General features: G+C 64.4%; 1 protein-coding gene across 3 annotated transcripts; it reads left to right on the top strand.

Moving 5' to 3' along the window:
* The first annotated feature begins 102 nt into the window (after positions 1–102).
* On the top strand, positions 103–12,903 carry MIER2 (MIER family member 2). 3 transcript variants are annotated; one of them, XM_039859952.1, is made up of 13 exons: positions 103–284; positions 2,756–2,881; positions 3,409–3,532; positions 3,958–4,034; positions 4,393–4,462; positions 7,829–7,980; positions 8,219–8,300; positions 8,383–8,477; positions 9,991–10,115; positions 10,226–10,353; positions 11,140–11,569; positions 11,719–11,751; positions 11,930–12,903. In XM_039859952.1, the coding sequence occupies exons 1-12, from the start codon at positions 150–152 to the stop codon at positions 11,720–11,722; spliced, it is 1,548 nt and encodes a 515-aa protein (XP_039715886.1). In that variant the 5' UTR covers positions 103–149; the 3' UTR covers positions 11,723–11,751; positions 11,930–12,903. The 3 variants fall into 3 exon arrangements, with proteins under 3 accessions (XP_039715886.1, XP_039715885.1, XP_039715887.1); XM_039859951.1 differs by lacking the exon at positions 11,719–11,751; XM_039859953.1 differs by lacking the exon at positions 11,719–11,751 and having other exon boundaries at positions 145–284; positions 2,761–2,881.
* The last annotated feature ends 3,379 nt before the right edge of the window (positions 12,904–16,282 follow it).

Raw genomic sequence — 16,282 nt, 5'->3', positions numbered from 1 at the left:
CCCGCACACACTGCGGGCTCCGTCCCTGCTGGCACCGGGGCCTGTGTCGCGTCCGTTGCCCCAGCCGTCTTCGGTCTCAGCGGGAGGATGGGGCCGGGCGGGCCGGGCCGGGGCACTCACACAGCTGTGTCCCCTCCACAGGGGTGTCCATGGCCTCTGCAGACCAGCAGTTCAGCCTCGCGGAGATCCTGTCGCAAACCTACGGCGTCCGGGAGGAGTGCGAGGAGGCCGTGAGGCGCCCAGAGCAGCGGGAGGAGGGGCCGGACAAGGACTTCGTCTCCCAGGTAGCGTGCGCGGCCCCGCTGGGCTCGGCTGCTCTGGTTCTGCAGCCACCGGTCCTGCTTCCCGCCTGTGCTGGGAGCTGCGGTCACAGGACAGGACAGACCGGGTCCTGCCTTCAGGGGCTCTGGGGCCGTAGACCCATGGGCGGGCTGGACGCTGATCCTGCCATTCTCAGTGTTTGGCCTCGGAGTCCCTTGTGCTCTTGGAAGTGGCCGAGGGTCTGGAGCAGCTGAGCTGATGCAGCGTGCGCAGTCAGCCGCCTGTTAAGAATAACGTGTTTTTGTAGAAATGAATGAAAAACATTCATTTTCCAAAACGACGAAGGGTAGGGAGGAGTAGAACGTTGGCACTTGGTAGCTCGGGTCTGGACGTGCTCCTTGGGTCGCTGGGTGTGTCCGGCCTGACGCCGGTGTCGTGGGGAAGGGAGGGGCGTCCCCCGCCCTTTCAGACAGCGGTGGCCGTTCTGCGACGCTGGACCACAAGCCGGCAGCTGGCCCTTTGGGAGCGAGCGGCAGAGTGTGTTCTCCAGCCACATCAGGGAGCCTGGGTACCTGCTAGGTCACTGCCACTGGCCTCGAACCCAATGTGGCTCTTCCGCTGGGCGTGATCCTGTTGCTTCTGCGCTGACGACGTGTTCGCAGAGCCTCGTTCCTCCACGGGTGGCTCTTGCACTTGCTGACAGAGTTCACAGCGTGAAATCTGTGGCGTGTTGTTACTGCCGTGGGCTGGGGCTCACACACCAGGGCCAGGAGCCGCAGGTCGGGGTCTGGCAGGGCTGTCTGTGGGGCCCCCTGCTGGCCCCGTGCTCCTCAACCTGGTGAGACCGCCCCTGTCGTGTCAGGCCCACCTCTGTCCCCATTCCATCGCTCTTCCGGAAAGGCCCGTCTCCCGGGGCAGTGATGTGGGCTTAAGGAGGGCCGGTGCGTGCTGGGGACACAGATGGGTGGTTCTTACTGGTGTCCACGCCCACCTTGTCAGATGCTTGTCAACTGTGGTGAAGTTTTTCCTTAGGGACTAATCACAGGGTATTTGTTTATCACTTGGTGCCAGTTTGGTGTTACAACCCAAAAAAAGGTCAAAACTCCAAAACTTGAATCAGCTATTTGTTAGCTAAGTATCTAGACGTGGATTTTCTTCAGGTGTAATTCAGATGTCGTTTTAATTCAGATGTAACCGATTGAGGAAGAACGTGAAGTCCGAGGTAGAAGCGAAGCACTGCCACTCTGTGTCACCTTGGGGAGGTGGAAGGCACCTGTCAGCGTCAAGTGGTCAGATCTGTTTCCCAGAACCAGAATTTTTTTTGCCTAAAAGCTCGAGTGTCCCTAGCAGCACCAGTCCGTCGTTCTCTGGGACGCTGCCACCCGGGGGTCTGTGTCTGGGTGCCATCTGTCCACTGTCCCTTTGAGGGAGGACAATGTCACCACAAGCTTCGGCACCCCGTGGTGTGCTGCGGGGTGTGGCCACACTTCTGCCTGCTGCCGGCTTCCTCACACAGAATCCGAGTGGCACCTGCCTGGGCGGGCTCTGATTAGACCGCTGACCTCACACAGGTGTCCCTAAGGGAAGCCGGCATCTGGAAAGCTGGGGTGGTGGCGAGGGGCGCACCGTGGCTCGTGCACTTGGCTTCTGCTATTGGCACACGTGCCAGCACTGGGCCGTGGGTGTCCCTTCCCCTCGCCGCCCTGCTCAGGCCCCCGGGAGCCCGGGCATCGGGAGCTGTGGGCAGCCGGACTCCTCCGTCCCGCGTCCCGGGGAGCAGAAGTGGGGGCTGGGTTTCCAGGGCAGGCGCCCCTGCAAGGAAGGGCCAGGAGTCCCCGCACGGGGGCCGGCGGGAGTTGGGGTGGAAGGCACTGGCCTTGCGGAGGGGCCTTGAGAGCAGCGGTGGGGGCTGCGGCCGTTCAGCCTCTTCCTTCCCGGTGCTTGAGCATCTCGGTTCTGTTTCTTGTGTTGCTTTGGCGCGAGGCGTCGGAACGGCGTGCGTGACTGCGCCGCCTCGAGCCTGCTCCTGTTCCAGCCGCGATGGGGCCGCTCTGGCCACCCACCGCTGCTGGGTGGGGGCTGACCGCGCCGCCGTGGCCCTGCCAGGCCGCGTCTCTCCGTACCTGCTGCTCTGAGGGCTTCGCGGGCTAGGTGGACGCTCAGTGTCTCCGGAGCCCATCCCGCACCTGGGCAGGGTCGTGTGTCTCTGCCCTCGTTTATCGACATCCCGAGCGCGTAGGGTTCCCGGTAGCGGGTGTCCTCGCCGGTGTGAGCGGAGAGGCTCCCCGAGTGGCGGGTGTGGGCCCTTCAGGCGCAGACCTTGGGCACAGCTGACCCCTTTGGGGTCTCTTCCAGGTGTCTCTCCTGGGGTCTGGCCAAGGTGCGTTGCTGTGAGTGTGACCACCTGGCCCTGGTTGTGGTGGCCCGGTGGTCACATTCACGGTACGGGGAGCAGCCCCCAGAGCAGCCCACCGACAGAGCCTGTCCCCCTCAGAGCAGTGACATGCCCCTGGACGAGCTGCTCGCCCTCTACGGCTATGAGGCGTCAGACCCCATCTCGGAGCGGGACAGTGAGGGCAGCGACACCACGGCCCACCTCCCGGACATGACTCTGGACAAGGTGACGGTCTCCCCGGGACCGGCCGGAGGGTTCGGGGAGGCGGCAGAGCTGTCAGCAGTGGGAGGTCTGGATGACCGTGGGCCCTGCCCTCCTGCTCCCCAGAGTCAGCCGGCTCCTAGTGGCCACCGGGAGGTGCTGGGACGGGAGACCCTGACACCGCCAAAGGAGGGGCCGAGGGGAGACGGGCCTGGGGCCACGCAGCTGGTGGGGGCAGACCGGGGAAGCCGTGACCCTGGTCCAAAGGGGCCGGGGCTGTCGTCACCGTGGGACAACAGATGCACAGGGAGGAGGCAAGGACAGGTTGTGTCTGTCCCCAGCTGTCTAGGCGACGCCCCTGCCCAGACCGCAGGGCTGTGGCTTGGGGACCACACTCGTCCGGTCTGGGGGCCCGGCCTCGTCTGTGGAGGGGCCGAGCGGCCCCCATGAGCAAGGCTCGTCCGGGCCTGGGCGCTATCTCTGTTGTTGTTGTGTGACCATGAGGCCACTGAGACAAACCGCAAAAACGTTCTCTGCTTTCTTGTCAAAAGGAACAAATAGCGAAGGATTTGCTTTCAGGGGAAGAAGAGGAAGAGACACAGTCCTTGGCTGACGACCTCACCCCGTCCGTGACCTCCCACGCAGCCTCCGACCTTTTCCGGACCCAGAGCGCGTGTAGGTGTCCTGTCCACTCTTGCACGTAGCTGGGCCCAGCAGGGTTCTGGTGATGCAGACGGAGGGCCCTGGCCGCAGGGGCCGAGCGCTCGGGCACAGACGCCCCGCGGGTACCTTGTTCTGGGTCTGGGCCGTGTCGGGGTTCCCGTCTCCCTGGCCTGTGAGCTGAGACCCGGGGAGGATGTGCAAGTCCCCGCGGCCACGAGCTGTCAGGTTCAGGGCGGCGTCCTCAGGCCTCTCCCCGGCCCTCTGTGGTGCCTGCCCCTGTGCCCGCTCTCCGCATGCCCTGCCTGCTGGGGCCCGGGACCCGCCTCTTCTCAGGAGGGGAGAGGGGTGGCTGCTGTAGCAGTGGAGCCTCTGGGGCCCACTAACCTGGGTGGCCACCCTGTGCCATGGGTGTGTCACCTGCTCCACTTTTCCCAAAGCCCGCTTCCTGCCTGGCACAGACAAGGAGCTGTCTGACACCGAGGAGGACCCTCTTCCTGCCAACAAGTGTAAGAAGGTGTGTGGCCTCCCGCTTCTTGCGGGTGGGTAGGGTGGGGCCCAGTGCAGTGCCGCGACCTCGAGCCCGTGTTGCTGTGGCCACTGCCGGCCCAGGGGCTGTGGTCCCAAGGGGCTGTCCTGGACGCCGGGGTCCTTGGGCCCCACCAACTTTGCCCCATGACTGGTCACATTGGACAGACAAGTGGATGAGGACACACGACCGCTCACACCCACACACCCAGCCCTCTGCGTCCCGTCCTCAGGCCATAGGACTCAGCATCTGTGGGCAGGTCGCACAGACTAGCCCAAGCCCGGGCCCTCGTCAGCATCACGTCCAGCCTCCTGCCCGCCCTGACCCTCGGCCTCTGTCTTTGCAGGAGATCATGGTAGGACCTCAGTTCCAAGCTGACCTCAGCAACTTGCACATGAGCCGCCATTGTGAGAAGTGTAAGTGGGGCTGGGTCGTGGGGGGACAGAGGGAACCCCACAGCTTGGTGCCACCCAGCCAGAGCCAGTCCCCAAAATCCATGGGGTGAGACAGAATGAGGGCCGGGCATGGGAGGGCTGGATGCACTCGCTCCGCTGTGGTCCGCTTGGGTAAAAGTTTGGGACTGGAAGGCGTAGCTGAGCCGGGTCACCAGGCACCTGCAAGTGAGTGTGAGTCCAGCCACACACGGGCCTCCCCGGATGTAGGTGGCCGTGCACACGCTCCCCATTGGACCCCGTGTGCGGTGCGTCCTCTCCCACGGGCTGTCCTGCAGGCAGCCGTCGTCCTTGGTCCCGTGGGGATGTCCCCCCTTGATCTTACACTGAGATTAAGTTCACGCAGGTGGCGCGTTCTCTCTGTGGACATCTTACGTCGCGTGTCTCTTTTGTCGTGATTACGACTGTCCCCAGGCTTGTCCTAGTGGACACTTGCTCCTGGATAGATGGCTGAGAGGCACACAGTGGCCAGTGTTGGGTGTGTGGCTCCTGTTCGGGGGTCCCGCCAGTGGCCTGCGGGTGCTGCAGTGGCCCGCATCCCAGCGACACGTGGTATCGCCCTTGTCGATCTCACCAGTGTGGTTGGTGTGGGCGGCTCGCGGTGGTTCATTTGCATTTCTCAGATGAGTAACGTGTTCCCTGGCCACTTGGTTATGTCTCGTGAGGGGCCTGCTCGAGGCTTTGCTTGTTTTCAGGTGGGGTTGTGTTTCTCTCTCTCTCTGATTTGTGGGTCCCCCTTGGTCCTGTACCTCCATGCTTTCCCCAGAGGCCTGGAAGGCTTTGTGTTCCCTTTAATTTGAAAGCCATGACGTCACCTGACTCTATCCTAATTTTCAGTTGGGTAGTCTGGTTTCCCTTCAGATTGCATAAATCTGTCACCTTTTACTAATTTTTGGTTGGCAGGAGCTGGGGCGGGGTCTCACTGCCCTCGGCAGGGGTGCGGGAAGCACCTTTTTCTGTTGTCAGAGAACGTGTGTGACATTGTCACCGTTTCTACTCTGAGTGTTCGGAAGCGGCCGCAGTAAAGCTGTTGGAGCCTGGAGTTCGGTTTTGTTTTTGTGGAAGACTCTAAATTACGAACTGGGTGTATTTAATGACACGGTCTGATCTGGAGGTGGTTTCTGGTTTGACGCGTTGCATTCTCGAGGTATTCGTCACGTTGATAACTCTAACTTCGTCGTAACAAAGGTCACACTCTCTGACCTTCCTGATACCCACCCGGCCGTGGCCTGTGCCCTTGCCGCGTCCCGATGTTGGTGTAGGCGTCTCGTGTTTCCTCCGGTCAGTCTCAGGCGTCTGTTCCTTCGCAGGTTTCCTGGGCTCGTTCTGTTCCGTCTCCGGACGTGGGGCCCGCCGGGTCGCCCTGCCGTCCCTGGTTTCCGATTGGATCCCAGAGAACGTGCTTTGTGACCTCGGCCCTTCCTTCGAACCGAGCCGAGCCCGGTTCCATGACCCGTATTCAGTCTGTTTTGGTAAAGGCGCCTTTCCCTGTGCTTGTATTTGAAGTGTGTTTCCCGTAAATGCCTTTCAGGAGCGTGTTCGTTCCAGTTACGTTTTGGACTATTTTTCTCGTAATCGTGGAGACGGTTTGGATTAAGTCACCGTCTTCTGTGGGTTTTCTACTCCTTCTAGTTTTTCCATCTTTTTGATTAATCCGGTAGTTAGTCGTGTTCCGTGTTCCTTCTCTGAGGGCGTGGCTTGGATTTCTGCAGTATCTTCAGTGGCCCTAGTTTATTGAGAGAAGCGCGTCCTCGTCCCCTCGCTCCCTGCCGCTATGGGCGTGTCACGGTCACGGTCACGGTGGCCGCGCAGTGCCGCGCCCAGTGGGCGCTCCTGTCGGGTGTGCAGAGCGGCGGGTGGACACTGTCCCCTCCCTCAGCTTCCGCCGGGGGCGTGGCCTTCCGCCCCGAGACCGGCTTCTCCGCCTTTCCCGTGACGATGACGCGTCCCCGCAGCGCCCGCTCGCGCTCCGTCTCGCTCTCCCTTGGGAAGAGCCCCCCGTGGCTCTGGCCTCCAGACGTGCCGCTTCCCCTCACTGGGGAACCGCTCCGTCCTGTCGTTTCTGTGAGTCGGGCGCTCGTCTTACTGTTTCCGCTGAAACCCCCGTCTGCCTCCCCCACGGCCGCTTTCGTTTCTCTCTTGTCGCCTTGCGGTCTGACTGGGTGAGCCCAGGGGTGGTGTTCGTTGTGTTTACGAGCACACGTTCCTTGGACGTGTCGTTTGGCGTCCGGTATCCGCTTCGGAGAACTCGAATTCTTTCTGGTCTGAAGCGGCGTGGCCACTGCTCGTCCGGGCCGCTGTTAAGCTCGCTCACACACACACAGTTGTGCATCCCACGCAGTTGTGCATCCCAGGTCTGGAAAGGCCCCTGTGGTTCTTGAAAGTCCCGCCCCGGCTGCTCGCTCTGCTCTGCCGGCGCTGCGGGCTCACTGCCTCCGTCCCCAGTTCTCGTACCGCGTGCTCGGCAGACGGACCGCGGCTCCAGGGCGCTGCCGCTTGTCTCCGGAGAGGGCCTGCTGCCCGCCGGGCCGGCCGCCTGGTCCCGGCAGGGCCGCGTGTCGACGTGGACGCAGGGGCCCAGGCTGCCGTGGCCCTCAGCGCCAGCCGGGACGCGCTGGTTCCCGGGCAGCCGCGCAGAGACGGCGACGCGGAGCCGCCCCGCGTGTGCGTGTTCCACGTCCTGGCCGCCTCGTGGCTCGTTTGTGTGGTCGTTTCTGGTCCCCGTGACTCTTCTCCGGACAGCTAAGAGGTGCTGGCACTGGGGCTTCCCTGAGCTCTCCCCTCTGCCTCTTCCTGGTCACATCCCCGCTCCCAGCTGGGGCTCCCCCACAAGCGGGTTTCAGGCGAAGTCGACGTTCTGTGTCCGTGGTGCACGGGGACTCGCCTCCGCCGCACAGAACACACTGCTTCGTGGCGTGCGCGGTGCCGTGAGCAGAGTGGTTGTGGTCTAAGCGACACCCCGGGGCCCAGGTCTCACTGTCGTCATCAAGTCGCCTCTTCACACTGGTCCCTCGGGACTGCAGTCTCCCTGCACCCGTCACAACCTCCCTCCCAGAGGCCTCGCTCAGAAGGCCTCCTGCAGGAGGCCGCCCTGTGTTTCCTGGCTGGGAAGCGCCTGGCCGACTCCCACAGCTTCCTTGGTGGTCATCCTGACCTGGCCTGGACAGGTGCAGAGGGGTGGGCCTGGGCCACAGACCACACACTCCCATCAGTACCCATCCTCTGGAGCTGTGCCAGCCAGCCTGGCAGAGGCTTGGCGGGGGGCCCTGTGCTCTCCTGGCCAGGTGTGGACCACGGGCCCCAGCTGACCCTGGTCCCCCCGCTGCACAGTGTATGAGAACGAAGACCAGCTGCTCTGGGACCCCAATGTCCTCCCGGAGAGGGAGGTGGAGGAGTTCCTGTACCGCGCGGTCACGCGGCGGTGGCATGAGATGCCCGGCTCGCAGCTCCCGGCGGGGGAGATGGTGAAAGACAGTGAGCAGGTAGGCAGGGTGCTGGGCGGACGAAGGCCCCCACTGTCCCCGCCTGGGGGTGGTGTGAACACCCAGTGTCCCCACCTGGTGGTACGAATGCACGTTGTCCCCGCCTCATGGCCGTATGAATGCCCCCAGTGTCCCCACCCAGTGGTGGTGTGAACACCCTATGTCCCCGCCTGATGGTGGTGGGAACACGGCTGGTGCCCAGGGGTGAGCAGGTGGGAAGAGGCTGTCGCTCCCGCAGGCACTGTACGAGCTGGTGAAGTGCAGCTTCAATGCGGAGGAGGCCCTGCGGAGGCTGCGGTTCAACGTGAAGGTCATCCGAGGTGAGCGCCCGCCCTGCCTGACACACCCTCGGCAGCCGCCTGTTCTGGGCAGTGCTGACGCCCCCGCCTCCCCCGCTTGCAGACGGGCTCTGCGCTTGGAGCGAGGAGGAGCGCAGGCACTTCGAGCACGGCTTCCGCGTGCACGGGAAGAACTTCCACCTGATCCAGGCCAACAAGGTGAGGGCGCCGCCCGCCCCACGGCACGAGGTCGGGACTCCGCTCACCAGGCTTCTGCGATGCGACCGGGAAAGCCCCGCTTCCTGCCTCGCAGGCTGCATGCCCCTGTCACCTTGCCCTGGTCTGCTCTGCCAGGCTGCGCCCCGTCCCCCAGAGGAGGCCGAGTTGCAGGAAGGGTCCTGCTCGCAGGTGAACCTTAGCAGATGTGCCGTCTTCCGTTCGCTGCTGCGGTCGTGGGCACTGCCTGCCTCGCCCCCTCCCTGTAGCAGAGCGTGTTGGCTCAGCCCCCACTGCTGATGCTACAGCGCTGACCCCGGTCTGCACCCCACCCTCGGCCCCTAGCCCTGGGAGCACGGGGCTCCTAGTTCGGTCAGACCAAGGAAATAGTTTCTTCCTGCCACCCGTAGCAAACATCCAGGACCAGAGGGACTGCCAGGTGCCAATTCTCTGCCCTCCCCTGGGCCCGAGTCCCCCCGTCCTCCCCTAGAACAAGGTTCCTCTGCCTGGGCCACTGGCTGGATAGGTTCCCCTGACCGTGTCAGAGCCCGAGTCTCCGGTCCGTCTCCCTGCAGCCCCCCCCCCACCTTGGTGGTGTCCTTGTCTTTCAGGGGCAGCCTCGGCCCCTTCTCGCTGCTCGCGGCGACACGGCCTGTAGAGAAGCGGGCCGGGCTGGCACCTGGCTCACGTTTGCTGCCTCACATCCTGTCCTGGGAGGTTGAAGTCAAGGAGGTGCCTGTGCTGGGCCAGCGTGGGGACAGGGCGGTGCCCGGCATTGTCTCCGGCAGCACTCGGTCCTCTGGGCAGGCCAGCGCCACGGGGCAGCTGCTGCGAACAAAGTCTCACTCGCACCGACTTCATGTGCCCGTCCCTGGTCACCACGCGCGTTTTCAGTTTGCACCTGCGCTGGTGCAGTGAGGCTGGGACGCCTCTCCCGGTCATAGGGGACAGCGCCTGTGTTCCCCGCTCCCCCCCACCGCCCCGGGTCCCAGGCCTCCCTGGGCTCCGGTGTCTGTCCTTGTCCTGGGACCAGCAGGGTGCTGTGTGTGGGCCTTCCAGAGGGGCACACGACCCTTGCCGCCCCATGGGGCTTGGTCAGGTGGCATCCAGCCCCATGTCCGCCCTCGTCTCTGGGCGCTCGTGTGTGAACGGAACCGGGTTCGTGAGGCCTAGTGCAGCCCGGAGCGGCGCCCCTGTGCTCAGGGATGGCTCTTCTGGGGTGCCGGTGACGCTCGTGGCAGAAGCGTGCGGCCGGGCCCTATGCCACCCTCTCTGGGTGGGGCCCTGCCCCTGCTGTTGTTTCTCTGCTGGGCTCGTGACAAGCGGGGGGACCAGGTGGATGCTGCCTGGTGGTCTGGGGCAAAAGACGGACCCAGTGTGAAGGAGGGGCCCCGTGCGGGCAGGCGGCGGGGCGGAGCCGGCGCACCGTCACGCTCCGGGTGAAGCGAGGCGCCCGGGGGTGGGAGTGGGGGAGGTGCAGAGGGCTGGGGCCCGGGTGACACGCACTGTCCCTCAGGTGCGCACGCGGTCTGTGGGCGAGTGTGTGGAGTACTACTACCTGTGGAAGAAGTCCGAGCGCTACGACTGTTTCTCGCAGCAGACGCGGCTGGGCCGCCGGAAGTACGGCCCGGCAGGACCCACGTACGTGCAGGGCTCCCGAGGGCCCGGGGCTGGGGACCCCGCAGTCTCGGGCACCTCCCGCCTCAGGCGGCTGTCCACCTGCAGGCCCCCACCATGTTCCCTTTCTACAGGGACGCAGACCAGGACCTGGATGGCAGTGACCACGATGGCCCCGGCCGCCCCCGCTCCTCGCCACCCCTGCCCCCTGCCGCTGATGGCCTGGATCCCGAAGAGGATCCCCTGTCACACATGCACACAGGTGAGGGTGTGGGCAGGGCTTAGCCCTGGAGGAGCCTTTCCTCACTGGCACCCCGACCTGGGCCAGTGGACACTAAGCCGGCGTTCAGGAGTCAGTGTCACTTCATGCCACGAGGAGTCACTATGCACGTTGTCATAGGGGCCCTTTGGTGTTCCATGTGGAGGAGAACCTGTGCATTCTGCAGCCCAAAGTAGGGGGCCCCTCCCTGGGCCCTTGACAGTGGGGGGGCTCAGCCCCAGCTGCCACCTGGGAGACCTGGGGGTATCTGAGCCGTCCCCAGCATCCTGGGCCCAGGGCCACGAGAGAGCAAGGCAAGGCTCACGACTTCAGTTTCCGAAGGTGACCACAGAGAGGACAAGGACTTTCGCCCTCTGGGTCTGTCGGACTTGGGTCTAGATTGTGCCCTGGTTCCAGAGTCCGGTTGGTTCCGTGGTTTGACATCCGCCTGTCGCGCATCTGTCCCCGATCACTCTGGCTCGAGCAGTGTCAGTGCTCCCGACTGTCTGCCGAGTTTGAGAACAGGAGTCACGGCCTCCGAGGCAGGGCCTCAGCCGGGTGCACGATTGGTGTAACCGGTGTCCGTGTCCATGTGTGTTTTATGTTTGCGTGAAAGCAAAGCACTCGCTGAGGAGCGTCCATGGGCTCCACTGGGCTCGCACGGCTCGCAGCCTGAGGGCGAAACCAGGTGGTTCAGCCGGTGTCCCTCAGCCGGGGCGGTGGCGGTGGCCCCGGGCAGGCCGGGCGTGGGGGCCGCCGGTCCGGCCTCAGCCGTGTTCTCCCCTGCAGAGCCGCTGAGCGAGGATGGCGCGGCGGGCGGTCTCGCCGAGCCTGAGGACGGCGCCGATGGCCTCCCGTGCTCGGAGCCAGGGCCCTGTCCGTTCCAGCCACTGGACACGCCCCCGGCTGTGCCCCTGCCCCGACGGCCCCCAGCCCTGGCCGAGCCGCCCTCCTGCCCCCCTGCTGCAGCCGCTCCGGAACTCGGTGCCAGCCCCAGACTGGCCGTGGACTTGGCCCTGCCCGGGGCCCTCCCCGCAGAGCTGGCCCTCACCTCCAGCCACGCGGCTCTGGATGGAGAGCCGGAGGAGGCCGTGGCCCCGGCCCAGGTGGCCCTGTCAGTCACTGAGTTTGGACTCCTCGGCATCGGGGACGTGAACCCTTTCCTGGCGGCCCACCCAGCGTGCCCAGCTCCTGGGCTGCACTCGGAGCCCCTGTCACAGTGAGTGCGGCCGCCACCCCGAAGGCAGGCTGGGCGGAGCGGGAGGGGTCAGCCCCGGGGGCCCGAGGGGGCGTGGCGCAGGCAGCAGGCTGTTTGTTTCTTTAGTTCATTCTCTACTTTTAATTTGGCTTATTTATTTTTTTGACTAGGTAATACATTCATATGGTTCAAAATCCACAAAGGTACAAACGGGGCCAGTGGCAGTCTCCTCCCACCCCTGCCCACCCCCCAGGCACACGTGACAACACGGTCTGCTGGGGGAGGCGAGGTCGGGAGCCACGTTGTCAGCCGCGGCGCCCAGCTGTGCCCTTTGCGAGATGGGGCTCACCCTCTCCGTCTCTCCGTCTCTCCCCCCTGCAGCTGCAACGTGATGACCTGTTGATCCCTGGCCACAGGCGGGCACGTGTGGCCCCGACTGGACTTGGGGCCACTGTGGGGCCTGCCTGTCAGTCTTCCCGACCTTCCTCCTCGTGGGCCTCAGGTGACACCGTCTGCTTCGGAGCTCAAGGGCCGGGGTGAGCGGCGGCCGGGCTACGGGCCCTGACTCTTCCCACACGGGCCGCACCACCACCGGCTCCAGCCTGCCGCCCGCACCGTGGGGCCGTCGGCAGCCGGGTGCCGCAGGCCAGCCCCGTCCAGCCAGCAGAGGCGAGGAACGGCGTCCCTGCGTCAGGGAGACCGGAGACAGGGCAGGACACCGCCCCCACCAGCAGCCCCCGCCCCGGGCGCACCCCAGCACTCTGCTCGGCTCCCTGTCCCCACACCGGGCAGGACCGCGGGCTGCCCAGCCCAGGGGTCGAGGGGGCAGCTGCTACTCGGTGCCAAACCCTCCCGGGGCACAGCCATATACCTCGACGTCGGCCCCGCCCCCTCGCCCGTCTGTCCACTTCAGGAAGAGCCGCACTTTACGCCCCCCGCCCCACACCGGGGCCCTCAGCAGCCTCGGGCATGGGCTCCGGGGGACAGGCGACGGACGCCCCCTTGGTACGTGGCCCGTCACCTGCAGTGCCGAGGGGCCGGGTTCCAGCCCCTTCTCCCCCGCAGGTGGCTTTTCTGTTGAAGCCCCCCGACAAGATGGTTTGGGGTCCTGGTCCTTCTGCCTGGCCTCCCTCGTTCTATTTATGTTTCTGTTTACAAATTGGAGTGGGGTCCTCCAGGGAGGCAGGGCAGCAGTGCTCCTCAGCCCCCGGGTGTCACCAGGAGAGATTGGCTCGAGCCCATCTGCAGAGTTGGACTCGACTTTCCCTGTCACCCCACCAAGGACCGCACTGTGAAGTGATAACTGCCTTGAACCCCCTTTGCTGTTTTATTTATTAAACTTGATTTGAAGCCCCTGGGTGCCTCGCGGAGGGTCGGATGGGGTCACCCTCGTCACTCATTCACTGCCGGGCAGCATTCAGGGACCTGGGCTGTCGTGACCGAGGCGGTATGGGGGCCGTGGGCCGTGTCACGACGGCCAGTGTGAGGGACGTGGCCCGTTGAGTGGAGGAGACGTTCAGGCCGAAACCTGATGGAGAGCCAGCCTGGCCTGGGGACAGCCGGTGCCTCAGGCCGAGGTCACTGAGGGGGACAGGAGTCTGTCCGAAGGAAAGCTGAGTGTCGGGGGGAAGGGGGTGGGGGGACCAGACGTGCAGTTTCAGAACCCCCCGTGCAGGCAGGCTGGGCCGCGGCGGGGGACACGGCGGCGGCTGAGAGCCGGGTCGGAGGCCAGCCGTGTGCGGGGTGTGGGAGAGTCGGTCCCCCTTGCAGAGCTGGTTGTGCCAGCGTTAGAACAGGCGTGCTGCCAGGCTGGCGGGTGGGACGTGGGGACTCAGAACGACCTTCCCTGGCGTCTCCGAGTGCGTGTCTCGGGGGCCTCGCTCCGCTGCGCCGCTTCCAGCCGGGAGGGCGCCGCGCCCGCTCCTTTGTGTTTTATTTTCACTGCCCGAGACTGGTTTCTTTCCTCCCTGGTTTTGAGCAGTTCGACGCGCAGCATTTTCATAGTGGTTTCTCTCACTTGGTGATGAGCACCAAGGTCTCTGTGTATTCGCAAAGCTGAGAAACGCCCCATCACCTCGGGGACTATGGTGTGTCACCCACTCACCTGCTGGCGGGTGGCCCTAATGGGTGGGCTGCAGCAAGGGGCGCAGGTTCCGTGGACACGCAGGGGCTGAGCCTGGCAGTCGGTCAGAGCCCCGGCAGTGGGCAGGCCTGTGGCTCCATGGCCAATGCCCGCCCCCTGTCCCCCACTGCCGGGAGGGTCCCAGTGCCCACCCCATCCCCCTGCCCCCACTGCCGGGAGGGTCCCCATCCCCCCTCACTGGTGAAGTCCTTTGTTTTCGGCAGGATGGGCATTTTAAAGGTGGTTCCACTGACGCGTGGTTTTTAGTGAGAGAGTGGCTGTTCTCACTTGTTTTCGTAAATGTGACTCGTCTTTTTTCCTGTGACTTTCTCTCTGGACGCCAGGATTTGAGTGCAGGTGTCCAGTGTGGCTTTCCACGTGGAGGTCCTGGGGCCCGCAGACTGCCGCTCCCTGGACGCCTCTTCCCCCCTCTCCCTTTGAGTCCCCGTGATGTGGGAACGGGGGTGCTGCCCCAGTTCCGTACATTTGGTTCTCCGTGTTTCTGTTTAGTTTCTGTGGACTGTCCTCGAGGTCACTGCTCTCCCTTCCACTGTCCAGGCTGCTGTGTGGCCCGTGCCCGCGTCCTTTGGCTTATACACGGCGTACCCCCTTGTTCTCCCTTCTGTGCTGAGACTCCCCATGGTCCCCCTCCCCTCTACACCCTCTGACCTCTCTGTGACACCTGTGACAGCAGTACACCTGGGCCACTGTGAGCAGCACACTGAGGTGGTGGGTGCCTGGCATGACAGGGGCCCCACGAGCCTCCAGAGGTTGGCTGGGCTGTGGCTTTGCCTCATTGTCCCACCCCTGGAAGTAGCCTGGAGGCTACTGTGTCCCCTGGCCTTGGCCAAGCCTTCCCTGGAGTGAAGCACCCCCAGAACCCACCGTGCCCTAGCAGTGGTCAGGGAAGGGGGTGTCTCAGGGGTGGACTCCGTGAAGCCACTCCTGGAGAAGAGGAAGCAGCTGGGCCTCACCCTGTGGAAGCCTAACCAATTCATGGAGCAGCAGCCTCCCAGGTGACCTTGGCCTGGGGGCTAAGTTGTTCATCGATCACTAGGCCACGTTTCATTCGGTGAGTGTTGATTGGTTGGTTGGGCACCTACCATGTATGGGTCCCGGCCCTCCTGGGGCCCAGGCTGGGGGAGACTAGGATAAGCTGATAAGCAGAGGGAGGCTGAGGTGGCACTTGTGCTCAGAGGAGGCAGCAGGGGGGGGCAGGGCTGGTGGTGACCTCACCCAGGACGGAGGGTTTTCAGGTGCCTGCTCAGGGCTAAAGCTTGGAAGGTCGCCCTGTCCCCTGCCCTGGAGTACTCGGGGACTGTGAAGGGGGTCTGAATTCACTGATGCTGGCTTCTGACTCGGAGGTGACCCCAGGACCCCGCGCCGTGTTCTAGACAGTGAGCCCCCCACCGATGCGTCCTAAGGAGACAGGGCCATGTGGTCCCCAGGGGGAGACGACGGCCAGTGCGGCCTCTCTGAGCCCCACGAGAACAGAGGCGAGAGTGGTGGCTGCTTCGGCGGCTCCTCTGCCCACCTCCCAGGCTTCTGTTCCTTGACCCTCTCGACGCTCCTTTTGGAAATAAAGACACCTGGAGTCGGCTGGAGCTGAAGCAACAGGGTGATGAGAACTGACCACCTTCTGGGCCAAGTAATGACTGCTTGGGGGTGACCACAGGCACCAAGGAGTTGGTCGGATCTCGAGGGCGCACGGGTGAGGCCCTTGTACCGTCAGTGCCTTTCCAGCCTTGCCGTCCGCAGATGAGGGAGAAGCCGTCCTGGCCCATCCGGGCCTGGCTCCCAGGCCGGGCTCGGCCCCGCAGCAGGCCTCCGGCTCTCCCTGCAAAGGGCCCGGCGTGGAAATGTGGCGTGGACATGTGGGAGACCCCAGCTAGCAGGTGTAGGAGCTCTGACCCCAATCCTAACCCTAATCCTAATCTTTGCTGCTCCGCTAGGTCTTAATCCTGACCCTTCGGGGACAGTTCAATAACAGGCAGAGTGAGGTCGGTGGGGAGGGGCGGAGAGCCACACGGGCTCTGGCCGCACCGGCCACTGCGCCCACTTACCAGGAGACAGGCTCCTGCCCACCACGGCCTCTGGAGACCTTTTCTGGCTCCGACATTGCAGCCCTACCCGGGCTGTCCTCACCACCACGCACCCCTTTGGCGCGTTCTGCGCAGCACGCAGTAGGTGCTCAATAAACACCCCCGCACCTCCTCTGCCTGAACGCGAAGAGATCGCAGCAAGGTTAAAGTGCAAAAAACGAAAAAAAAAAACACAATACCGATCGTGACCCCGGTAGGATTCTCGCCGGGCTTTTCACCTGTTTTGCGGAGTGATGTTCACAACTCCCGCTTTGTACCTGTTGCGCGAATGGACGAGGGAATGACGGCCGCTTGTCCCGCGCCCGCCCCGCGCTGTGAGTGGCAGCAGGGGGCGCCAACGAGCGGAGTCCGCCTGCCCGGGGGCGGGGCGGGGGCGGGGGCGGAGGCCGCGCGGGTCCCGCTGCGCGTGAACTGGCCCTCGCCACAGCCGCACCCCTGCCCGGGCGCTGGGAAACCTTCCCGGCCCGCAGTCTAATTCTCCCGCGCCTTGGAGGAAGTCGGGGGGCGGGG

This window comes from Pteropus medius, unplaced genomic scaffold (assembly GCF_902729225.1).
Source record: "Pteropus medius unplaced genomic scaffold, Ma_sr-lr_union100, whole genome shotgun sequence".
Lineage (NCBI taxonomy): Eukaryota > Metazoa > Chordata > Mammalia > Chiroptera > Pteropodidae > Pteropus > Pteropus medius.
The sequence above is the reverse complement of the archived record's forward strand: the minus strand, read 5'-3'. Positions and strand labels throughout refer to the sequence as shown.

Coding starts and splice junctions, on each gene's coding strand:
- MIER2 (XM_039859951.1), top strand. CDS start 150: ATGGCCTCTGCAGACCAGCAGTTCAGCCTCGCGGAGATCCTGTCGCAA. Junction 4,035..4,392: donor CTGCCAACAAGTGTAAGAAG/GTGTGTGGCCTC, acceptor CTGTCTTTGCAG/GAGATCATGGTAGGACCTCA. Junction 7,981..8,218: donor TGGTGAAAGACAGTGAGCAG/GTAGGCAGGGTG, acceptor TCGCTCCCGCAG/GCACTGTACGAGCTGGTGAA.